The sequence below is a fragment of the Miniopterus natalensis genome, chromosome 1 (genome assembly GCF_054644295.1).
Source record: "Miniopterus natalensis isolate mMinNat1 chromosome 1, mMinNat1.hap1, whole genome shotgun sequence".
Taxonomy (NCBI): Eukaryota; Metazoa; Chordata; class Mammalia; order Chiroptera; family Miniopteridae; genus Miniopterus; species Miniopterus natalensis.
In genome coordinates this window covers 30,684,184-30,710,781 of record NC_142081.1, presented here as the reverse complement: position 1 = coordinate 30,710,781, position 26,598 = coordinate 30,684,184, and the positions used below count along the sequence as shown (strand labels likewise).

Here is a 26,598-nt window from a genome sequence, read left to right as displayed (position 1 = left end):
AGTAAAGGAAAACGCATCAAATTCTATTAAGATTAATGAAAGTTCTGCCTGAATATGGTTTGCAAAATCAAAACCAAAATAATGAGAGTGATAGCTAATACCACAATGAAAACAAAATTAAATTACATGGGCTTAATTTCCTTCAAAATTTAAATAATATAATCAAATAATATAATTATGATAACCCATTATTGCTTTAATCAACAAAAAAGTGGTCTTCATATTTTAATAATGTAAATTTATGCCCTAGAGGATTATAGAGCCATAAAATAATTCAAGAAATTAGTAATTCAAGAATTAGTAGTTCAAAAAAAAGTAAACTGAGTTGTATTTTGTGAGGAAGATGAAAAACCTTTTACAGAAGAAGGAGGTGTTGCATTTTGATCCTGTTCAAATGAAAATGGAAAACTAAAATCATCTTTTCCAGCTCCAAATGTATGAGATGAAGAGTCTGATGGAAAAGAAAATGTAAAGCCATCTTCTCCTTCTGGTTTCCCAAATAAGTTTCCTGAAGAAAATACATACACAATATCATGCTATTCATGTTATGTAATTTGTATAACCTACTAAATTACAGTACACTGCATACAATAAATAGAATAACACTGATTCATTTATCTATTGTGCAGATAATTTAACTGTATTCCTCTTATGTGCAAAGTACTATCCTTTGTAGTATGGAAGTTACAGAGATTCAAACTTAAATGCTACTTTAAAGTAATCTGAACTCAAGCATATAAGGTAGAAGGAGGGGTAAAGACCTCAAATGGAGAGCAGAGCACAAAGGCACAAAATCAGGTATGCACAGAAAATATAAGGGTGACAGAAATCAGTTCAGCTTGTCAGGAGCACTGAGAAATAATGAGGAGTTATTAAAAGGGAATTAATGAAGGTGAGCTTGGAAAAAACTGCTGTATGTCCAACTATAGAATCTAGACTTCATTTGGTAGGTAACAGGAAGCCATTAAACATTTTCAGGCAGAGATATGGCAGGATTTGTACTTCTTTATATAAGGGTTATTCGGAAGAGAATGTGTAAAAAGGCTGGAACAGAGTGTCTAGAAATGGTAATAATAGAAAAGAGAAGAAAGCTTGGCCTTACCTAAAATCGTAGCAAAGGGAATGGAGAAAGAAATGTTGGATCTAGAGACATAGCACAAGTGAAACTAATTCAACTATTATTTATGAGTAACTACAATTACTATAAATGACATTGTTCTAGGAAATTGACAGAACAGTGAAAAGGGTTCTATAGTTTTAAAAGAAATTTTAAAAATCAACTTTATGTAAAAAATAATTCCGAGAATTGTTATTAAGGAAAAATACTGTTTTTCATTCATCTTATTATTGAATACTATAAATATATTTTTCAATATCTTAATTATAATTTTTTTCATTAATCCTCACCTGAGGATAGTTTTTCCACTGCTTTTCAGAGAGTAGAGGGACAGGGCAGGGAGAGGGAGAGAGAGAGAGAGAGAATATCCATGTGTGAGAGATTGGTTGTGTCCCAAAAGCACCCATACCGGGGGCAGGGAGCAAACCTGCAATCCAGGTACATGCCCTTCATCAGGAATCCAACCCATGACCCTTTGGTGGGAGGGCCGACACTCTAACCACTGAGCCACACTGGTCAGGGCTTAATTATAATTTTAATTGTTGTTAAACAATTTAAAATGTACAGTAATCCAGACTTACTTGAAACAAGTCTTTTAAATTACCTATATTGTTTCACAGAAAACCAATTCAATGAGTACATTAAGCAAGACAATTTACTTTGTGCCACTTAGAAATGTCATATATGTTTAAACATCTCAGTTATTTCACCCTAAATAAATCTGAGCCAACCAGCAGTAGGGTGGGTGGGTGGGTAGGTGGATGGATGGATTGATTACAGATACTTGAGTACTTCCTCTCTCCCTTTCTCACTTTATTTTTCCATTGACTTCAGTAGACAGACGTGAGACTTAACAGATTAGATATAGCCACAGATGTAGAAAGAACTCGGATCTTGAATCTCCTAATGAGATTCTGTGTAAGGCAGAAGTCTAGGTGTTGTGGAGAATTCAAGGGGGAATAAAACAGAGTTCCTACCTTCAAATAAACTGTGATTAGAAGAGATTTTATATATATTCATAAATAATGACAAGTGGTAGAATGTAAGAAGTATTTTTAAAAAGAGATGTTCAGAGAAGTGAAGGAGAGATCTTTTTGAAATAGAAGATTGAAGGAGAAAATAAAAGTTTTTATGGAAGAGAACTTGGTCTTGAAAAAATGGTTGAGAAAGAGACAAAGTTGAGGATACCAGGAAGAAGAAAGTGTGAGCATATTTGGTTTGCAAAGAGTTCTTCAGTCTGGCCAAAGCACAGTTACTCTTATAAGAGAAAAGTCTTAAATGTTAAGTTAGAGCTAGGCTAGAAAAGGAGGAGCACAATTTGATACTGTATGGGGAGCTACTAAATGTATTTAACTAGGGAAGTGAGATGGTCAACATCATGCATAAAGATTAATTGGACTGTGATCTTTAGGTAAGGAGAAAAAATAAAAAGACTAATTACAATGTCACTGCAATAGCCCAAATGAATGGTAGTAAGAGTTTGAATTATGATTTCAATGAAAATAGAAAACAGAAATATTTCAGCAAGAACTGATAAAACTTGATGATTAGCTGAATGTAGTCACAGACACAGACAGAAGTTAAAATTATCACTGATGTTCTGAGTCTTGACAACTAGAACATTGGTACAGCAGAAAGAGAACAAGTTTGATTTCAGATATGCTTAGGTTTTTTTTGTTTGTTTGGCTTTGTTTAATTTTTAAAAAATTTTCAATTACAGTTGACATTCAATATTATATTAGTTTCAGGTGTTCAGCATAGTTGCTAGATATTTATATAACTTAGGAAGTGATCAACCTAGTAAGTCTTGCACCCCACCTGACACCATATATAGTTATTACAATGCTATTGACTATATTCCCTAAGCTATACTTTACATTCCTGTGACTATTCTGTAACTGCTGATTTGTACTTCTTAATCCCTTTACCTTTTTCACTCAGCCTCCCAACCCCCCTCCCATCTGGCAACCACCAGTTTGTTCTCTGTATCTATGGGTTTCTGTTTTGCTTGTTCCTTTATTTTGTTTTTTAGATTTCACATATAGGTGAAGTCATATGGTATTTGTCTGATTTATTTCACTTATCAAATATATCAAATATACTGAGATGGGTTTTTCCCCCTGTTTTTTAAAAATACGTTTTTATTGATTTGAGAGAGAGAAAGAGACTGAAAAAGAGAGAAACATTGATGTGAGAGAGAAACATGATCGGTTGCCTCCCACATGCACCCCAACCAGGCATGCCCTGACTGGAAATGGAACTGGAGACCTTTTGGTGCATGGGACAATGCTCAACCAACTAAGCCACACTGGTCAGATTATACTGAGTCTTTAATGTCAACAGATATTTTAGATACAAAGAGATATTAATAACACAGTCAGAAATAAGATCAGATGGCTTCACTGGTGAGTTTTATCAAACATTTAAAGATGAATTAATGCCAATCTTTCTCAAATTCTTCCAAAAAAATCAAAGAGGAGGGAATACTCCCAAACTCATTTTATAAAGCCAGCATTACCTTGACACCAAAGCCAGAAACGGACATTACTGGAAAAGTAAGTACAGACTAATAACCCTCATGAATATAGATGCAAACTACACATCGCTTACCAACTTCTTGTTGTGATGAGAGAGGATTTAAATTTGCTGGAGAATAGTGTTCATTAAACTGAAAAATAATTTCCATTAAATATTACTCATGAAATCAGTAGAACAGTATACATAGCATTTATATTTGAATCTAAAGCCTGGTCCTTCTAATAAACATAAATAGAGCAGACAAAAGAGCAACATTCTATATAGGAAACTATCGTACTTAAAAACAGATTTATCTTCAAAACCTATCATTTACTTATATTAAAATAAGGCTTATTGATTTTATTCTGGCAATAGATAAAATATTAGTAGACGACATATGTTTTACTGAGGAAGTTCCTACTTTGGAATATTAATATAACCTAAAATTCTAACTTGCTTTATTCTGAAAGCTTTTTACAGATCAGGTTCTTGTTATTGTTTTCCCGCCTTCATGCTCAATGAAATAAGCCAGTCAGAGAAAGAAAAGTATCACATGATCTCACTTACAAGTGGAATATAGTGAACAAAATAAACTGACGAACAAAAGCGATCCAGAGACAGGGAAGCATGGAACAGACTGACAGGGGGCGGGGGGCGGGGCGGGGCGGGGCGGGGAAGAGATTAACCAAAGAATTTATATGCATATATGTATAACCCACAGACACAGACAATAGTGCAGTAGACCTGGGGGTAGGGGCAGATGCGAGGTGTAGGGTGTCAAAGGGGGAAAGAAGGGGGCATTTGTAATACTTTCAGCAATAAAGATAATTTTTTTTTTTTTTAAATATATATTGATTTCAGAGAGAGGAAGGGAGAGGGAGAGAGAGAGAGAAACGTCGATGATGAGAGAGTCATCACTGATCGGCTGCCTCCTACATGCCCCACACTGGGAATGAGCCCGCAACCAAGGCCTGTGCCCAGACCAGAAGTTGAACCTCGATCTCCTGGATCCTAGGTTGATGCTCAACTGCTGAGCCATGCCTGGCCGGGCAACAATAAAGATAATTTTTTTAAAGTGATAGAAAGTATGATAGCTTCATGTCACTTCAGATCAAGTTTTGCTACCCAAAGCCTGTTTTCTCTGTAAAACAAGCTTTTTAAAAAAAATTATCTTTGTAGTTGAAAATATCACAGATGTGCTATATACACACATGTAGATGAAAAGACTAACAGTTTTTACACTGAAAATATGGGAAATTTGTTTAGAATTAAACACAAACTATAAAGCCAAATTAATTTCTAAACTGCCTTTAACTGCAATTCAAAGCATTCCTAACCTGAGATTATTTTTTTATATAAATATGTCAATTTGGGCACCTGAATTTGAAAACAAAAAGATAATGGGTGAACTCTGCTATATTATCAATATTCAGAATCTTTTAAAAATGTGCCTCTACCCTAAGATAGTTTGGTACTAAACAATTAAAAGTACTTGAGGTTCCAGTGTACATTTCTTTTTTAGAAATAAAACTTTAGCTTCTTATATTACCTTATCTGATGAGATTTCTGAATCAAATATAGAAGAATCAAATAAATTCAATCCAGGTGATCTAGAAGTATAACTCATAAGAAAAGAAATCCCAGGAGATTCCTTTTGTGTTTGATCTTCAGGCACTGTGTTTCTGTTTCTGTTACAGAGAAATAAGAAATTGCCAAAATGTTAAAAATATATTATTTAATATTACAGAGTGGTAAATACCATAAGAAATGGCATAGAGCAGTGATTTTTAACCTTTTCATCTCATGGCATATAAACTAATTACTAAAAATCTGCAGCACACCAAAAAATATATTTTTTACTGATCTGACAAAAAAGTAGGTATAATTTTTATTCATTCACACTGAACAGCTATTGTTGCTGTTGTCATTTTTTTATTTGACAATCTAAGAGAATAGAGGTCAGTGCGCCTGACTAAACAGGTAGTGTAGGTTTTAAAAATTCTTGCCACACACCAGTTGAAAATCACTAGCATAGAGGTAAGAACTGACACATTAGGGAAAGGGAGGAAGTAGCTATTGAAGTGACAAGCCTATAGAGAAAACGATGGTTTTAAGCAGAAAATAATGTTAAATAAAGCAGAATAACCAATTATGGAATGATAATAACTCCTACTAAGAATATATTGCCAGGCTCTATTCTAGGTATTTCCATCACCACTAACATGTTTTATTCCTCAAAATAACCCTATGATATACGTACTATTATTATCATTTCCATTTTATAGAAGAGGGTTTTGATGCATAGAAAGGTTAAATAATTTGCTCCAAAGAATGTAAGCACCAGAGTTGGGACTTGAATGCAGCAATGAGATTCAAAGTTGAGACACTTAACCCTGATTCTGTAGGTCTTGAAAACCAGTCACAAAATTTTAATCTTTATGAGAAGCCAATCATTACAGATTGTTGCATAAAGGAGTTAAATATAAAATGATTTGGGAAAAATAATTAGACAAGGCAGTATATAACACAGTGGTTAAAAGCATGGATTCTGGAGGCAAAACTGCCTGGGTTTGAATCTCAACACTAATGAGTTATATCATCTGTAATTCTGTTTCCTCATCTATAAAATAGGGATAACCATGTACTTATGTCTCTTAAAGTTGTTGTGAATCTTCAATGACCAATATTTATAAATTCTTAGACATAGTGCTATGAAGTGTTTGTTAAATATCATAGAAGTCTGAAGATAACTTCCATAACTACCTCCATTAATGAGTCACTTAACTTTATAGATCGGTTTTCTCATCCATAAAAAGAGGTTTTAGCATGTGATTGCTGCATCCTTTTATAGTTCTTGGATTTGATGAGTTCCACTTGAACATGCTGTGTTTGAGTCAACAGCATCACATTCATATATATAAAACTCTTACTAGCAATTTAAAGTACACTGTAGAGCCCTGGCCAGCGTGGCTAAGTTGGTTAGAGCATCATCCCATACATTGAAAGGCTGTGGGTTCCATTCTTGGTCAGGGCACATACCTAGGTTGCAGGTTTGATCCCTGGTTGGGGCGGGAGGCAGCCAACTGATGTTTCTCTTTGAAACATTGATGTTTCTCTCTTTCCCTTCCCTTCTCTCTAAAAAATGGATACGCATATCCTTGGGTGAGGATTTAAAAAAATTGTTTTTAAATACAGCGGAAGAACACAGGTGAGATTCCTAATGAAGCGAAATCTGTCTGACATGTTTTAGAGAAATCTCAGGGTTCAGGGAGATAAAACAAAAAGGTCAAAATGCAGCATTCTTTTCTTGGCTGTAAATTACAAATCTGTGATTTCCAAAATTAAAAAATCATTTTAGATATATTTATGTCTACTGAAGTTATTTAACAGAAAAGCAATTCTTGCTTTAGACATTACAATGTAAGGAAAAATGACTGCTGGAACATTATTCAATGATGTCTACAATCTACCACATGGGATAGTAGCTTTTTAGCTTGGCATTTAAATTTTTCCCCCATAGGTTTTTTTATCCTTTGGAAATCTTAAATATATAAACTATTGCACTAGATAAGTACTTAGGATCTATGCCATTTTCAACTAAATGTAGAAAAATGGGGTAGAGGATATATGAAACAAGCATGGCAGAATGTTAATAACTGAGTAATTGTTCAAACAGGGTTATAGGTACATAGGTTCATTATACTAGTGTCTATCTCCTTTGCATATATGAAATATTCCATAATAAACTTTTTAACGGTACTAGGCATTTTACTATTCCTATCAATTATTTATATAACTCAATATATAGATTCTTTAACTGTAATTAATTAAAATCCTACATTTCAAATGGGGGAGTTTTAGGGAACAGTAATTTCTCCAAAGATTCAGGTGTTTTCACAGCTTCAGGAGTTCTTAAAAATAAAGGAATTTCAGGAGTCTGTGGAAAATTCTCAGTCCTTTCTTCTACTTCATCATTATTATCTATTGGCTTCCCAAAATGTTCTTCATATATAATCTGAAAATTCAAAGTAACAGAAAACTATAAAAATGAATGTTATTGCATTAGTAAGCTCATATATATAAAAATGTGTGAGGTGGAAAATACCGTATTAATGTATGATGTTATTTCATAGGCAAAATAAGTAAAATAAGAATAGTTGGTGAAATACCCAAATATCTCTGTCCAAAAAATGGAAAAATTTTATTTTCTTCCCAGCTCCATCTCTCCTATTCCTACCTGAAAAAGTAAATGATAACCAGGAAAAAAATGGATAGGAATGATTTTTCTTTTAAAATTTCCACATCATGCTCTGGGTCAAGAGCATGTTATCTCCTTGAAAAGGAGAAGTAATTTATTTCTAAGCCATCTTGCTCTCATTGGTTATGTTCTTTGCAGTTTTTTTCCCCCTTACAAATTCATTATACTCTCTCAGCAAAGATTGAGAGCTTGAATAACTAATTTTCCTTTACATTATTTTGTACACTAGCAATGCGATTTCTAAAATATGTTTGTTATACCAAATCCCATTACAGAAACAGTGTGGGTCACTCCACCAAAAAAATTTAAATGTGCTTTCTACCTGTATTTCTTTACAGCAAAATACTATTATGTTGTATCTCTTGTTGCTTTTTTAAGTTCTTTTTTAATTTTTAATTTTTTATTATGTATTGGTTTTGAGTGTACAGTTAGTGGTTAGACAGTCATACTTTATATAGTGTTCCCCACAATATTTCTAGCACCCCAACTGGCACCATACATAGTTACTGCAACATTATTGACTATATTTCCTATACTTTCTTTCCCATGACTATTTTGTAACTACCAATTTGTTTCTCTTGTTTTAACCTCTAGTGTGGTCAAATTTGTATATATTATAATCTACACATATCATCATTATAGATTTCCATAATATTCTGAAGATATTTTTATGGCTCACTGATCTTAAATTGCCTTGGTAAATTATTCAATCTTACCAAACAAAATTGTTTTATTCAGTTATGATTTAGCTTTGGTGTCAATATATAGTCAAATTATTAATGACAACTATTTCTGTATATTTTCATGTAAACTTTTTGTAGCTTAATCTAAAACTCCTCTAAGGAATAGATTCTGGAACATCATAGCTACTTGATTACTAAGCTAACAACATCTACACCTCACATAATCTTCATTATACTAAATCTGAAATAAAAATGTAAAAAGAATATTTTAAATTAGAATATTTTGCCGAGAAATTAGAAACCAAACATTTGACTTACTTGTGAAGTACATTTTGATTCTTTCAATTGTCTTACTGTCCCTTTATCTCCACACTCAGCATCTGTTATGAGAGCAAACTATTTTTTCTTTTTGCAATTTAATTATAAATAAAGCATGGTAAGACCATATGAAATTGCCAATATTTAACTGTTTTTGATCTACAAAAGTGGCAATTTCATATAATTCAACACAATACTAAGAGAATAAAACCTATATGAACAGTTTAAAGAACGAAATTATAAAGAGAACACCCACATAACCACCATACATGTAAGAAAGAGAAAACTGTGAGTACTCTAAAAGGTCCTATATTCCTCATATCCTCCTCCTTGGAGGTAACCACTAACTATCCTGACTCCTGTAATAATCATTACCTTGATTTGCCTTATATAATTATCACCTAAGCAATATAGCTTACTTTTTCTGTTTTAAAATATTACACAATGAAATTATAAGTGCTCTTTATCTTACTTTTTTTGTTTAGTATATGCTTGTGAGGTTCATCTGTATTGTTACACATAGACAGTTACTTACTTTTACTGATATAAAGTATCCCACTGTCCAAACACAACACAATATATCTACCCATTCTACTGCAAATGGGCATTTGAGGTGTTTCTGCTTTGAAGCTATTACAAACTGATATTGTAAACATTCTTTTACATATATACTTGCATATATGCACTTGTATTTCTCTAGGTATATACCTAGGAGTGGAATTACAAGTTATAGAGTATGTGTATCTTCCATTTTACCAGGTGTTAAACTATTTTTAAGTTTAGTTTCCAAACTATTTACCAATTTTTCTTGTGGCAACTGATCATCCTGAGCTACTCTAGGAAATAATTCAATATCACCAGACAAAATTATTAGCTCCAATTATAATTTAGGTGTGATCTCAATATATGGTCATTTATAAATGGCAGTTCCTGCCAATAGTTGAGAGTTCCTATTGCCCTACATTCTCATCAACACTTAGTATTGTCAGACTTCTGGGTTTTGCGAGTCTGATGGATGTGTAATAATATCTCATTGTGGTTTTATGGTTCAGTCTCCTGATTTGCTGAGCAACTTTTCAGATGTTTACCTGCCACAAAAGTTTCTCTATTTGAAGTGCCTATTTGTGTATTTTGCACATATTTCCAATTGGATTGTCTGTCTTTTTCTTCTTGGTTTGTAGAAGTTCTTTATACATTTTTGGAAACTAGTCTTTTGACAGTTCTAAATCATCTTGCCTTCCATTCTTTTTATAGTGTTTGATGATGGCTTAGTGACCTAGCCATCCTTTTTAACTGTCTTTTGATGAATAGAAATTCTGAATCTTAATACAGCCAAATTCATCAATCTTTCTTTTATGATTGGGCTTTTTATTTCTTATTTAATAGAAATCCTTTCTTATCTTGAGTAGATGTTTTTCTACTTTATAATATGAAGGCTTTATAGTTTTGCCTCTTGCATTTAAGTCACAACTATTATTTTTACCATATATTAACTTCTTCAAAAAATATGCTTGGAAATTACTGAACAGCCTTTTTTTCTTCTAAGATAACTATATGCCTTCTTGAGTATGAAATCTCACCGTATCTGCTCAATGGCAACTAGAATTACACCAGATATATGCATTTTCCCACCTAAGTGTACTAGTGATATACTGCTTCTAGAGATTAGCCATTCCTTCCTTGTCTAACACTGTGTCAGCTTGGCATATATGGAGAATTATAAACAGGTGGAACAGATCCCCTGTGCAGATAAGATATATTTCTTTATTCCAGAAGAAAGCAGGAAGAATATCGATCTGCATGAAATAAGCATATTGTATTGGTTGAATCCTATATCGAGAGTGTGATAAATAGTATATTATATGACCATTCTGAATATGCATATATTTACAGAATTTTTATACTACCAGATTGGGCCATGTTTAAAACTTTAAAATAGAAGTCAATAATCTACATGCTACAGACAAGAAGAAGTGAAGACTTTTACATAGCCTATGAGTGGAATAATTATTATTCATTACTGGGTTACCAAAATATGCATATATATGTATATATTAAAAATATATACATACATGTGTGTGTATATATATATACACACATAGAGAGAGAATGTGTTAGTATTTTCAAGGTTGTGTCAAAATTCCAACAGCTACTTGTTTCTAAGATAATAAATTCATATATATATATCCTGTGACCTTATAATTTTATTCAAAGATAATAATCCAAGATAGTAAAAGATTTATGTAAAAGAATATAGTAGCATTATTTTAATAGCAAAAAAACTGGAAACAAAAATATTCAGATTGAGAGAATTACTAAATAGATTGTAGCATATCCATACAATGGCATATTATACAGTCATTATAAATAAATTCTACTGAATGGCATGGAAAAAGACCCTCAACAATTGTATACCGAGTGCGAAGAAAAAAATATAAAATGATATACATAGCATGTTTCAAATTTGTGGGAAAAGTGTAAAAGAACAAAACATACATATACATAGGAAAAAAGTCAAGAATATGCACTAGTATGTATAGAGTTGGTTATGTCTGGGTGGTGGTATTTTTGTATCTTTTATGTTTTTCTCTGTTTTTCAAATTTTCTACACTGAAATGTATTTGTTTTATATTTAGAGGAAAATGTACTTAAAAACCAAACAAACATGGCCAGTTAACCAAAGATGCAAACAATCCAAGTAATTTATTTGAATAGTATCAAAACCTGATATAATTTGTTAGTACCAATTCTTCGGAAAAATATAAACAGCAAATAAATACCTGTATCTCCTTTTTCAAACCACTGATTGAAATTTGACTGTTTCTGTGGGGTTAACAATCTAAAATACAATAAATATAATTTTTATGTGATTTGGTAAGTTGACAAATTACTTCAGAAATTAAAGCATTTTATTTTTAAAAGTTACCTGAACTGCATAAAATTATGTGCGCTTTTAACAGCCGTAACATGTGAACACTTTGAGTGGGCATTCACAGCAGAGTCATTAGATACCTGAAGAAAAGAAATTAAGCATTAGAATTGGATACACAAAACAATAAAAATTTTTGGCTTGCTATGGCTACTCAGAGCTCTCCAAGAGCACTGTCACCCTCACCATCACCATCATTATCATTATTATCAACAATTACAAACTTTAACTAAAACCACTATATATGAAACATTAAATAAAAACTGGGAAACAAAAAAGATTTAACTCTCAAGCAATTTGATGTTTTTGACAAGTATAATAACTGTGCTTGGTAGTATTTCTACATTTACAGTAAACCTTTTAATATTTTATCCCTTATTCATGGCTAACCAAGTAAATTTATCATTTTCTCGATTACCTGATTTCTACGTCTCTCTATCCTCTATAACCTCTTAAACTGAACTCAGAAAAGTAAACTGGCAGGTTAAAAGATTAAAACCTGAGACTCTTTTTTACATATGTATGAAAGAGTTAATATTTCATTTTTAACTTTAAATGTTAATAATATCTAAACCACTGCTTTACTAATGTTTGTATTGTGTTTCAAGTCTTTAATTCTTGAGTTACTCATTTTAAAGAGTCCCTAATTTTCCTTATTTGACCAAAGATGAAAATAACTTAATAGAAAAGTTTATCTCATTTATTTTTGTTATAACAGCCACTGCTCTTAATTTTGTTATCTTGTTGTGCTTTCAGATCACAGAAAAATACCTTGTCCTTTAAGGAACATCTGTCCTTTAAAGAACAAGTGTTCTTTTGATGTATGTTTTATATAATATACATGTTTGTATGTCTCCTAGTACAAGTATTTTAAGTATTTGTTTACACTAGATGACAAGTAACATTGCTGAGTATGTGCATTTTTACTTTCAATTAGTACTGTGAATCAGTCCTCCAAAGTAGTCCTACCAAATTATACTCCCACTATCACTGACCTCACTAGACATTAGCAATTTTGATGTCTGAAAACTGATAGGTGAAACCAGGTATCTTCATTGGTTTAATCTGCATTTCCCTGTACTCCTAAGGTCAGCATCTTGTTATGTTTAGTGACCCTTTGTCTTTCCTTTTCTGTAAAATACCTTATCTTTGACCCATTTTAATTTTTATTAATTTTTAAGAATTATGTATTTCTTTATGTATTATACATTCTGGATACCAATCTCCTGTCCATTCCATCACTGTCTTTTAATTTTGTTAGTATCTTTTGTCATATAGAAGTTTTTTATTTTAATGTAGTCCACTAATAAGTTTGTCTTTTCTTGTTCCAGAGTTATAATTATTGCATTTTGATAACACTGTAAAGTGTTTTGGGATGATGAAAATGTTCTGCAATGAGACAGTGATGATGGTTACACTACCTTGTGAATATACTAAAAACCACTGAATCATATTATGTGAATTTTAAATGTGAATTATCTCAACAAGTGTAAAAAAATAAACATTTTGATATCTGGTAGTATGGAGTCTCCCTAACATTATTTTTTTAAAATCTATTTTAAATTTTTTTACCTCTGCAGTCATTTATTAATGTTACATACTGATAGGTTTTTCTAATGCTAAACCATCATAACATTCCTTAAGAAAAGTAAAGATTGCTACTTTTTAGAATTGGTTTAGATATCCTTTGTTATATTAATTGGTCAATTTTGGTGACTACTACAAAAGAAAATTTAACTGAATTCTGTGTATGTTAGATACAAGGTTTGTTAATTGTGTTATCCAGATCTTCTACATCCTTACTCACCTTTTTATCTTACTTGATTTTTTCCTGTGGCAGAAACTGCTTGTTTTCTATCCTATTCAAAATCTACTTTCCCTTTGTGTTCTGATTTTTAAAAAAGCCAAAACAAAACCACCTATATTTGTCAACCTTTCCCCAGATAGAGGTAACCATATGACTAAGTTCTGGCCAATGAAACATTATTATAAATTGTTTAAAAGAGCTCCTAGGATGGATCTGTAAAAATGGGGCTGAGCCCTGGCAGGGAAGCTAAGTTGATTGGAGTGTCATCCTGATACTCCAAGGTTGCGGGTTCGTTCCCGTCAGGGCACATACAGAGATCAACCAATGAATTCATAAATAAGTGGAAAAACAAATCAATGTTTCTCTCTCCGTCCATTCTCTCTCTCAAATCAATTAAAAAATTGTTTTTTAAATGGGGCTGAATCAGCTAGCCTCTCTCCCCTTCTTTTCTGCCTAGAAGGCAGATATAATGGCAAATCTGAAATGGTTAGCTTCTGATCATGATGTGACCTTGAAGCAAAAGCTTAGCATTTAAGGATAGCAGGAAAAGAAGGCATACATGTAACCTAAGAAATAATGAAATTGTGGAGATGGTGCTATGAGCCATGATAAGTGAATCTGAGTCAATTTATAATCTCATGGCAGGCAAGAGAAAAATAAATGTTTATCTTATTTAACGTTATGTCATGGTTTGGTTATACATTGTTTCACATGTAGCCAAACAACCCCTAAACTCAGAGTCAGCAATTTTTTTTGATAGAGCTATCCTGTTTTAACTGTAGATTCAATTGTTTCTTTGAAATTCTATCGGTTTTTGCTTTACATATTTTGAAGGTATAATTTGGTGCTTCATGGTTTTGACTTCTTGGTGAATTATTCTTTTTAAAAATATGGAATATATTTATCTTTACTAATGTTTTTTTTAAAATCTTGAACTCTTATATAGCACTGTTACATCTGGTTTTGTTTTGTTTGCATTTGCCTGATATATATTTTCCACCCTTTTATTTTCAGCCTTCACTTGTCAAGCAAGTTGTTTCAGGTATTGTTTTAATAGTATATAGCTGTATTTTGTTTATACATTCCATAGTATTTTTCTTATTACTGATTTGTTCAGAACTATTTTTGTCACCTTATTTGTTTTCTATTTGAAATACTTTCTAGCTGTTTTATTTTTCCCCCATGCTGCCTTCTATTGGACTAATTTTTGTTTCATCTTTTTTTCTACTGTTTTAAAACGTACACATTCCATTTCTTTACTGTTAGTTACCCTTAAATGTTTAACATATGCATAAATTTACATTTTTTTCCAACAATACACAGAGTTCATTAGTATTTGTATCTTCTCCTTACCTCCATCCCCAAATAAAAGAACTTGAGTAAACTTGTTTCCCTTCATCCCATATCGGTATCATCGAGAATTTTAGTACCAGATTTTTAAGCAAATAATTCATATATATTTAGAATTAATAAGTTTCACTAATTACTTTGGTCATCACTACCCCTTTATCTGTGTGTACTAATTATGAGTTCATGGAAAACAATTATACTTTTCATTGAGAATTCCCCTCTGGACTGTTTTCAAAGAATGAAGGAAGAGAGATGTGCCACACCAGCAGATAGCTTTCTGGGTGGTGTGCTCCTTGTTCTTCATGCAAATCAAGAACCACCCAGAGTACCATCTCTCCCTAACCCAAGCTCTTATACTCACTGCTTCCACCTGGAGACAGTCATCCCATTGCTGATGCCCGGCCAAAGGCAGAAGGATTATGAGATGAACAGATGTTAGCTAAACTAACAGCCACTAAAGTAAACCAATCAACTGCCCTATTCATTGCTTTCAGGCCCATAACCTCTATAAGAGTATTCTATGCAAATCCTGGGCCACAATTTCCCTCTTCAATCCAATCCTGTTTTCCTTCTTCAGAAATGTCTCATTTTTTGGTCTACTGGGTACAGGGCTTGGTATTTCTAAATATCTTTCCTATTATTTTTAGGAGTACATGAGAAGGCTACAGTATATGCTCAGGCTGCCCTGTTGAATCTCTCTTAAGTTTTTTAGACCCTGAGGTTGTACTAATGGCTGGTTTAATACATTTATCTCTCTCTCTCTCTCTCTCTCTCTCTCTCTCTCTCTCTCTCTCTCTCTCTCTCTCTCACACACACACACACACACACACACACACACAGCATGTCCTAAATGCACTATCTCATATAATGCAAGCATTTATTTTTATCCTCACCTGAGGATATTTTTCCACTGCTCTTAAGACAGAGTGGAAGGGAGGGAGGGAGGGGAAGAGGAAGAGAGAAAGAGAGGGTGAGAAACATCGATGTGAGAGAGACACACTGATTCGCTGCCTCCCACAAGTGCCCCAACTGACGGGGGCTGGGCCTGCAACCGAGGTACGTGCCCTTGGTTGGAATAGAACCACTGAGCCAGACTACGGCAATGCAAGCAAGTATTTAATTTATACTATTAGAAAGAAATACCTACCTGTACATTGTTTTCTTTTTGTTTGGAGTCAACATTGGCAAGCTTTGACTGATTCGCAGAACTGTCTTCTTTTTTATCTAGGTTATTAGGTTGTACAACTTTAATCAATTCCAGAGAAAGACTGAAATATCATACTCAACATTTAACCTAACATTGTAATTTAAAAAATCAAGTCACATGAATATGTAATTTAAATTAAAATACAGAATTATGAAATTGTTACAAAAATCTTAATTCCTCATTATGTAATAGTTGTTACAGTAACTATGACTGTAAAATGAAAACCAGCTGGCAAAACTACATCTTTATAATGGGGAACCAAAGACAGAGTGGTGATATTAATGACCAGGGGACAAAAATAGCCAATGTACTTAATCTAATACAATGTAGTTAATCTAATCTGAACATCTATTGAAAGAATCATGATTCAAATATCTTAGTGACTAAGTCACAAATATCATTAACACAAGTTGGCTACCCACCTTTAATCACATATCTCAGTAACACAACCTCTCAAATGAAAAATATCTAATTATTCATTCTCTTCTAATAAGCCATGCAACCAGACAGGACCCTTTTTTTAAATGTAATATAAAAAAGATTTCTCTTTCAAAGAGAAAAAAGTATAAAAGGCATGTCTTGTTTGCTCTCAGAAAAAATCAAAGTGGTACGTTCCCGCGTCAATAGATGTCTAGCACTCTGTTTTTGGTTACGACAAATGAGAACTAAAATTGCTTCTATTTCTTCTTCTAGGTGTTTGCAAAGAAAACTAAGTTTTCGAAAATAAACAGATACTGTACCTATAACTCTTGGTTCTGAAGATAGAATATTTATTGGTCTGACTAATTTCTGAGATTCATTTGGAAGAAATAATTGACTTTTCTGAGAGGTTTTATTCAATATAAGTACATGTTCATCTTTTTCAAAAATTCTAAAGAGAAGAGTGAATTACATAAAATATTAGTGAAGAAAGAAATTAACATATATTGACGAAAGGAGACTTGAATTTGGGTGGTGAACACACAACACAATATACAGATGATGTTTATAGAACCGTACACCTGAAACCTATATAATTTTATTAACCAACGTCATCCCAATAAATTCAATAAAATTAACATATACTAAAGCCAGAAGAGACATTTAAATATTACATAGTTAAAGCTCCATATTTCACAGATAGAACTAAGTTCCAGAGAATTTAACATCTACCCAATATTATTAAATTACTTACTAGTGTCACGGCTAAAACACACCTTTCCTGATTAAGTCGTGTTCTTCTCAGTATATCACACTCTCATTTTTAAAACATTATAATTTTAAAAGACTTTTTAAACATGTCAAAAATATTTTAAACTAAAACTTTATAAATAGCATGCCTTAGATTTTGAAATACTTCAAAATTAAAAAGATTTAGAAATAAATCAACTAGCATGAATATAGAAACCATTAAAGCAACATTATGATCATAAATAAGTCTAAGTTTTTTACTGGGAGAATAATTTCATTGAATTTTCCCTAAGTTAAAGAAATAATTTTAATTATTGATGGTTAATTTAAATAATTACATTACTTGATAACTATCAAAATCTATATTAAGTAAAAATCACTAGTTATATAAGTTCCTCTACACACAGAGAATTTTTATATTAAAAATTTGTCAGTAAGGTGAAATTCTGTACATTTATTATTTTTCTAACCAATTGGGTTACAAAATTAAAGACACATTACCATGAATGTGAGACGTGGGAGTAGGGGAAAATTAACTTGGGAGAGGAGTGCGTAAAAAAATCAGGATAAGAGCAATGGAGCCTGAGGAGAGGAACTTAAGAAAAAAAGGTACAGGGAGATGAAAAAATAGAAAGTTTATCAGAAATAGCAATAGTAATATATCTGTTTTTTCATCACACAGTAACAGACAAAATCAATCTTTTTTTTTAAATGCCTCCACCACTGATGTCTATTTTATCATCATTAGGATGAATGACAAGGAGACATATGATGCCACAATGCAGTAGCATTTTGGCTCATCATTCTCTGTGGCAGAGGAAGAACTGGTCAAGCTGGTGACAGGATGATACAAAGGTAAGTACATTGCTGCCCCCACCATTGTTCCTATTAGTGAATCATCATGGAAAACTGGATAAAATATACAACCGACAGGCGACAGAACAGTGAGTATGATGCTGCTACCCTATTTCTCTACAATTATCCTTGGCAGTACTAAATAACAAGCAAATTTAAAAATTAGTCCATAATAGTTAAAAGTATAAATTAATATTCTTCATAAGAAATGAATTGAAAATAGCCTGCACAAAAATATGTATATAGATACTACGTAAATATTAGTGGATTGGGATAGAATATAGAATAAAATTGCTAGATGCAGAATATCTGTTCACATAAAATCCCATTTTAAAGTTTACCTATACCTTTCTTTCAATTCTTTCCTTTTTTCTATATTTTTAGCTTTTTCTTCCAGAGTTTCTGAGAGATTCTTTGTTTCATAAAGTCTTGCAATCTGCTAAAAAGAGAAATGATAAAGCAAAACAAAATAATTACTCGCAAAGTATTAAGGAACATGCTTTATCTTAATAAATATAATTTTTTCTATATAATCACAAGACTTATCTTTTTGGTAATATTAGCTACTGTTTAGTGAAAGGTGCTAAAACAAAGTAAAATTAACAATAAATCCTGCTCCTTTAACTTATCCTTACAACTCCATTAGCAAACCTAGATTTCAATGAATTTCCACCTTATTTTTTTTATTTATTGTCGACACTATTACATCTGTAATAGTGTCACCTTCTTTTTTAAAAAAGATAGTCATAAGCAGAATAGACACAGATTCCCCACATAGAGACCTAATTACCATATACTTTAAAGAAAGCCAAATGGCATTACTGTTATCTGGAACCTCATATCTACGAATGATAAATATACCATCTTTAACAGAATTTTCAGAAAATTTAGAAAATTAGCTATTAAATTTTTCTCAAAATCTGAAAAATTTTGGATTTTGATGAGTTCTCATACCTATCAATAGAAGCCACATTTCAATAATGGCACTAAAAATGTATTCAAGAGCCCTGGCCAGTGTGGTTCAGTTGGTAGGAGCATCGTCCTGTGCACCCAAAGGTGGCAGATTCAATTCCCAGTCAGGCCACAATACCCAGGTTTTGGGTTCAACCCCCCAATCGGCATTTCTCTCTCACATCAACGTTTCACTCTCTCTCTCTCCCTCCCTTCCTCTCTCTAAAATCAATTTAAAAATATATTCAAAAAAATATCATGCACCATCAGTCTTAAAGGCTAAACTAGTTCTAGCCTAGTTCTATAAAGATTAGTCATACATTTTCAAGATTAAGTTCTTTAAATCATTTACTGTCTTCTTGTCTTTTTTGAGAACACTTATGGCTCTTTTAACGCCTTTAAATTCCCGTTATTAAGCTATATCTTGTTCTTTCATCATTTTCTTCCTTAGCCCATAAAGAAAGTTAAACTAGTCCCCCAAATACAGAGTTAAATATACTCAATATCTACATTTTTGGCTCCAAAGGCAATCTGAGGCAAACAAATTATCATAAGCCTTTGTCCATATTTAGGCTCTTTAGAAACAGCTCTTCTAAGGCCATCAAGTAATATACCATTACACTTATACATTAATATATATATTAGAAACACATAACAAAATATATACCTGGTTTAAATAATTAATTTCTATTTTCACTTCATCTACTTCTTTCTTCAATTCACATGAAATTTTGGAAAAATTGTTGACATGTCTAAGAATATCCTGTGTTTTACATCTCAAGTTAACACTTATATGTTAAGGAACTATGTTATGCATACAAACTTTACATTTATAATATATGTACTATATCAGAAATAATTAATGTAACATTATTTATATATATGTTCCACATGAGCAATAACCAATATTAATAACCGTACAGAATAATATAAACATCTGTCAAACTGACAAAGATAATTGTTTGTTATATTTTGAGCTTAAAAATAACATTTCATCCAAAACACTTAAGATTTTTTCTTTCACTTAAATATTTTTACAGTGTGGTTTCGTGCTTTTGTTTTTTTAGCCAAGTTATCATGTCATTTGGCATGACTAATTAAAAAAAGCCAATTCAGGTTCAAATCTAACTTCTTGCATTTCCACTATTTATTTTTTCCAAAGTCAACATTAAAAATCCACCCTTTTCTTGCTCTGTAAGGTTCATTAGTGTACCCTGCAGATCTCAAAAGAAAGCCAGATCTTCTATCTGGACTTTCTGCTTGAACTGAATTTATACCCAATTTCAAGTAGAGAATTTCTTAGCTGTTAATAGACATCATGCATGGTTATTAGCTACTACAATTTCCTAAGTTGCTCTACAATCCATTTAGGAGAATTTAAAAATAAATAGGATACTAAACAAGAATTCCAGAGAAAATCTGTCAGACCTTTTCTATTCTGCATTAAAATATGACTTATATGCTAGAACATAAAATTTCAGATGAACATTATTTATAATGCTATGCTGTTATCAAAAGTATCAATTTAACTTTTTAGATATAGACATTTAAATCCTCTTCCTACCTCTAGCACAGCTTCTTGTTTGCCATGCATTCATACATATCCCACCCTATATCCAACTCCCTAAACCCCTGCTGTACGTTCTGTATCTACCAACCTCTGCCCCTTCCCATTGAGAAGCTAAGACATAAATGGGCAGCAAAGCAAATGAACTAAGAACAGAATAAGCTAAAACACAAACATGGAGAGAGCAAGCAGCAAAGGAGTAAAAAGATAACTGAGGATGAAGCAGAATAAAGAAAGGGAGAATGCTGGGATAAAGAAGACAGTATGAACAGTGGAGTTATAATCTGACAGAAAGCATGTGAAGGATTGTGGAGGTTGGAAGAGGATTAAAGTTCCAAGTTCATCACCAGGAAAGATCTTGACAAACAAATGAGACTTAGACCAATGAAGAATTACTTAAGCATCTAATACAATGCCACTGTATCAGAATTACTTGCTTACACATATGTCGCCTCTACTAAAAGCTCCTTGCAAAGAAAGCTTTTGTATAGTCTTTAGTATTGCCTGGCACAAGGCAGGTACCCAATGAATTTCTACAGATGAGTGAATAATTGTGACTCACCTCCTTACCACCTTCCATCCTAACAAGTAATAACCAATTAATTTAATTGGAATTATTTCTTTGGTAAGACAGAGCAAGATGACTTTTCATTGGTTTGGTTGCTAAGATATGCCACTTAAACTATATACATATACCACTTTATTCTCATTAAAACTGCATGCTTCTGATCACATGCACATATATGAAAACTAATCCCAGATGACTTATAAACTCTAAAATTTTTTAATTAAACAAAGAACAAATCCATGTGATTCTCACCAGAGAAACACAATAACAATTAAAATACAGAAATAATACTTATCTAATAAAAATTCTAAGTAGAAATACTATTGTGGATACATATGTAATGTCCATTTAGTAAGTGATGGAAAGGGAGCAGGCACTGAAAAAGAAAGTCATATATTAGATTGTTATTAATTATAAAGATGCCACTATTAAAATAAACAATATATAATAAAATGTTAATACCTAGAAATTCCATAAAAATAGTTTCATTCATTTTTAGTTGTTCAGTACATGCCAACACCCTGTTTTGAATTTCTTCATGTTCTCTTTTCTTCTCATAATATTCACGTGAAAGGGGTGATTCTGAGTATTTTAGTTGGTATTGCTTCAAAACATCTTTATACTGACATACATAACCTTGGTACATTTTTCTGTTAAAATTTTAAAAAATGATGTCATTATTATGAGTATATTTTAAAACTTTCTAAATATCACTTGTCAAAGTCTACTAAATGAAGCATAAAAGGCAAGTGGAATATCTACTTATCCCTGCTTCCCTCAACGCTGTTTGCCCTTCAGATTTTCCTTATCTCCATCACTCTTTCCAACTCGCACTTCTTCACTACCTGAGTTATTCACTCTTCAATGTAACATCCACTCCCACCGTTCCGATGAAACTACCCTCCCTGAGGTCACCAATGACTGAACTTGTCCCACTTAGTGATCTCTTTTTAGCTCTCTTCCCAAAGACACTGCAGAGCCTGGTTCTCTTTTTTTTTAAATGTTTTACTGGTGCTTTTTTTTTTAGAGGAAGGGAAAGGGGGAGAAACATTGATGCAAGAGTGAACATTGATAGGCTGCCTCCTGCACGCCCACACCAGGGGATCGGGCCCCACACCGGGGGACTGAGCCCCACACTGGGGGATTGAGCCGGAAACCGGGCTTGTGCCCTGACCAGAACTGAACTGCCAACCTTTTGGTGCACAGGACAATGCCCAAACTACTGAGCCACACCAGCCAGGGCAGAACCTGGTTCTTTTGATCACTTCTTTCTTTCTTAATCCTCACCTGAGGATTTTCTTTCCATTGATTTTTAGAGAGAGTGAAAGGGGGAGGAGAGAAACATTGATGTGAGAGAGACACATTGATTGGTTGCCTCCAGCATGAGTCCCAACTCGGGCCAGGTAGTGAACCTGCAACTGAGGCTCGTGTCCTTGACCAGGAATGGAACCTGAAGCCCTTTGGTCTTCAGGTCAAAGTTCTAACCACTGAACCAAAGGAGCCAGGGCCACTTCCTGAATTTCTATCCCCCCTAAGTTAAGTCTCTTTCTCCCCAGTTTAGCTACTTCTCTCCTGGTATACATTTTATTGTTTTCTGAGTGGTTGTTTTTTCCCCCAGTTCCTTTGTTTCCCTGTCTCTTGCTGTCTTCCTTTGTGACTTATTTTTTGAAGTAGTATGCTTTAATTCCTTTCTTTGTCTCCTACTATAGGATTTTTTGTGTGTGGATACTACCATGAACATCTTACAGCTATAACACTGCTTTAAGTTGATAACAACTCACCATTAACTGCATACAAAAACTACACTTTTACTTCCCCTCCCACATTTTATGCTATTTATGTCATATTTTACATCTTTTTATATTGTGCATCCATTAACAAATTATTATAGTTATTTTAAACATATTTTAAAACTTTTTGGCAATTGATGTTAATTGTTTCTTCACTTTATGCCATTCCAACGTATGAAAGGTTTCAGAAGAATGCTCTACTTTTGGGTAGTGGGGGAAACCTATACTCCAAATTTTTCATAAGCTAAATCTACAGCTAACTATTCCCCCAGATGTTTGCCTCTAACAATTCAGTCATAATTGAAGCACCATTAATTGAAGTACTCTGCTATAGTAATTGCTACTGATAATTTCTAAAGACATACCTAAACAAATCCAGGGAAAATAGAGCTATACAACAAATAGGTAGGCCTCCAGTGGCACCCCAGGAGTCCAAAACACTGGCTTTACTTGGCCAGAGGAAAGGGGGGAACGAGGGCTGGGTGGAGATGAGCAAAGGGGGGAAAATGAGGGGCATCTGTAATAGTGTAAACAATAAAGTTAAAAAAAAAACAAAAACAAAAAACCACCCCAGGGTACAAAATTTCTGCATTTTTCAATTCATATTTTTACAAAGCATATCCTATTAATACTTATGGAATTTATAAGCTTAAATTAATATATGTGGTGTACTTGTCTTTTTCAATTGTTTCCTGATAAACAGTAAATCGGTCCTTCATATAGTCTTCATGTTTATGAAAAACATCACATGTTGGCTTCCAGCTATGGAAAAAAATATAATTAACATCTCAGAATGATAAACAAATTGTAAGAGAGAAAGAAAATGAATGTAACCACTTAAAAATAAACAAATCTTTTCCTTCCTGGGGAAAACTAGCTTCCATCAAGAAAAATATTCCCATCTCCCATCACCACCACTGCCACCCTTCATTGCAATCATACATATGCTCAATTATTATTATTTGTTAATTTTTGTATAAAACCTGTTTTGGAACCATGACTAGGGAAGCAGTAACTGTAACATGGCTGGACTGTGTTGCTATGGCATTTCTAGAATATACTCTGTAACACTGCAACATCAGGTTTTCTTTCTCATCATACTTCTAAGATCTTGCCTAAGAAATTCTTTTGGAGTAAGCATTCACAGAGCTAGGATAAGGGCTAACGAGAGGCTTTTTTCTCCTTTGAAACTAAAAGTCAGGTTGTTACACCCTCCTGAACTAAGAAAAAACTAGGCTAAAATGAATTATAAAATCAGACGGTAAGAACAAAATATTCCTCTTATACATTTTTTTTAGAATTCTCATCCGAAGATATTTTTTCCATTGATTTTAGAGTGGAAGGGGGGAGGAGATGGGGAGAGGGGGAAGAGAGAGAAACACCGACATGAGAGAGACACATCAATTGTTTGCCTCTTGCACGCGCCCAGACTGGGGCTGGAGATCAAACCTGCAACTCAGGTATGTGCCCTTGACCAGGAATCAAACCCGGGACCCTTCAGTGTGAGGCCACTGCTCTAACCAGTGAGCAACACGGGCCAGGATGACTTCTTTTTTTCTTTTGAACTTCCTGTGATCCCTTTTTACAAGGCAATTTAAGACTTAATTCATCACTGTGCTGATATAAAATACTATTTTAAAACAGCAGCTTCTATAAACTCAGAAACCTTGATAGAAGAATCTAGTGAAAGCCCAGCCAGGCATGGCTCAGTGGTTGAGCATCGACCTAGGATCCAGGAGATCATGGTTCAATTCTGGTCCTGGCACATGCCTGGGTTATGGGCTCAATCCCCAGTTGGGGGCGTACAGGAGGCAGCCGATCAATGACTCTCTCATCATTGATGTTTCTATCTCCCTCTCCCTTCCTCTCTCTGAAATCAATATATATTTTTAAAAAAACAAGCAAAAAACCCCAAGAAGAATCTAGCGACAATTACTGAAAGTTCTTTTCTTTCAAATACTCACTTACTACAGTTGTCTTTTATTTCCTTACTATGTTTACAGTAATAACCAATTTCCTCATCTGTTGTATTTATCGTTTCCTGTATCTTACAAATAGTTGCCTTATTTTGTTTAATATCTTCAAAGCTTTCTGAAAAAGAAAAAAATTTTTTAAGGTAGAAATCATAAATTAAACAAATACAGTAGAAAAAAGGGTTTGGCAACTTACTTAAAAATAAGACAGCCAGAGAATGGAGAGAAAATGAGGCTTGAAATGGGAAGGGCCCTATATTGAAAGCACAGAACCAGAGCCAGGCTTGCTCCTAGACCTTAAAGCTAAGGATTTGTGTTTGGGATTGAAGAGAAAGATAAGCATTCCTTTATTGTGAGAGGGTTAGAATAAGTGATATCTAAGATCAATGGCATCTTATGATGCCATGAGTTCATGTAAATATTTACTCATATACAGTACTAACATGTTTTATTTTCAACAAAAGTGAAATTTCTATTCATCAATTCCATATCAATTAATTATTAAATGTACCTTCAACTCCCTTCTTTTTACTAGTGACTAAAACAAGATAAAAATATAGTTTCTTAAAAAATTAAATTCTTAATAACCTGTATTTTTTGTTACAGAAAAGATAACCAAATTCTACCTTTTCAGAACTATTAAGAAACTAATGGTTCTATTTTCTTTTGATAGTTTTTTCTGTAGAATCTTAAAATACTATATTTATGTAAGTTGCTTGCCAGTTCACTCTTAATATTCTCAGTATTATTTCTGAAAAATATGGCATCCATCAATCCTGGTCTCTGACTCACTCAAATATTTGAAATAACCACCTGTGTTATTTGAGAAAAATAACATTATTTTCAACTGCACTTAGTAAAAGGGTCATTTCAGCTTAAAGCAAAATTCTTCAACACAAATTAAATACTGAATACATAATTTTATTACTGAAAATCTGTAGTTAGGATAAACAGTTCATTATTAGGCACTAAACAGAACTGGCACCAACTATAAGTTACCCTAAGCAAGGCAATTGCTATTTCCTTATATGCCATAAAAATATTAAAAACGAAGACATTTTTATCATGCAAAACTACTTACTATTAATTCGTTGAATCATATCTTCTTTAGTACTTATATCTTGCTCATACTGAAAAACTAAAAGAACTCTTTTGTGACTTCACTTCATTGTTAAAATAGCAAATGATACTACAAAGAGTTAACGCGTTTCTTTATTTTTATTTTATACCTACCAAATTCTAGCAAAAGTCTGTCCAAACTGACAAACAGGCTGTCATTCATCTTGGGTACTGTTTTAAAAAAAATTTTTATAAGGAAGGATTTTCTGAGGTCATATGCAAAACTACATATTCAGTAACAACTTTGTTGACAGCATTATTACAGAAAAATGTGGATGGAGCAAGAACGGACGGGGAGAGACGCATTCAGCTCAGTACTGGGCACAGACCTAGCAGGCACTTGAATCAATACTTGTTGAACGCAGTTGCATGGCCAACTTCTGCGGGAGCCTTCCCAAGGCTCACATGTGCTCGTCTTT

At 33.1% G+C, this 26,598-nt stretch overlaps 1 protein-coding gene across 2 annotated transcripts; it reads right to left on the bottom strand.

Annotated features, from left to right (window-relative positions):
• Positions 1 to 305: 305 nt before the first annotated feature.
• On the bottom strand, positions 306 to 26,342 carry C1H14orf39 (chromosome 1 C14orf39 homolog). Of its 2 annotated transcripts, none has more exons than XM_016198273.2 (17): positions 26,294 to 26,342; positions 26,142 to 26,198; positions 25,052 to 25,178; positions 23,760 to 23,849; positions 21,760 to 21,947; positions 21,631 to 21,673; positions 19,830 to 19,950; positions 18,559 to 18,650; positions 16,927 to 17,057; positions 16,127 to 16,203; positions 11,820 to 11,905; positions 11,674 to 11,732; positions 8,894 to 8,955; positions 7,474 to 7,649; positions 5,184 to 5,328; positions 3,728 to 3,785; positions 306 to 508 (listed from the first exon to the last, which is right to left on the bottom strand). In XM_016198273.2, the coding sequence occupies exons 1-17, from the start codon at positions 26,340 to 26,342 to the stop codon at positions 306 to 308; spliced, it is 1,764 nt and encodes a 587-aa protein (XP_016053759.2). The 2 variants fall into 2 exon arrangements, with proteins under 2 accessions (XP_016053759.2, XP_087670280.1); XM_087814154.1 differs by having other exon boundaries at positions 5,184 to 5,322.
• Between the last annotated feature and the right edge of the window lie 256 nt (positions 26,343 to 26,598).

Bases quoted from the DNA above. Each gene is read 5' to 3' on its own strand.
- C1H14orf39 (XM_016198273.2), bottom strand. From the start codon at position 26,342: ATGAATGACAGCCTGTTTGTCAGTTTGGACAGACTTTTGCTAGAATTT. The intron at 18,651-19,829 runs GTATATATTTTG...TTCTCTTTTTAG, and splicing joins AAATTAATTATTTAAACCAG to CAGATTGCAAGACTTTATGA. The intron at 8,956-11,673 runs GTATTTATTTGC...CTCTCATAACAG, and splicing joins GTTTGAAAAAGGAGATACAG to ATGCTGAGTGTGGAGATAAA.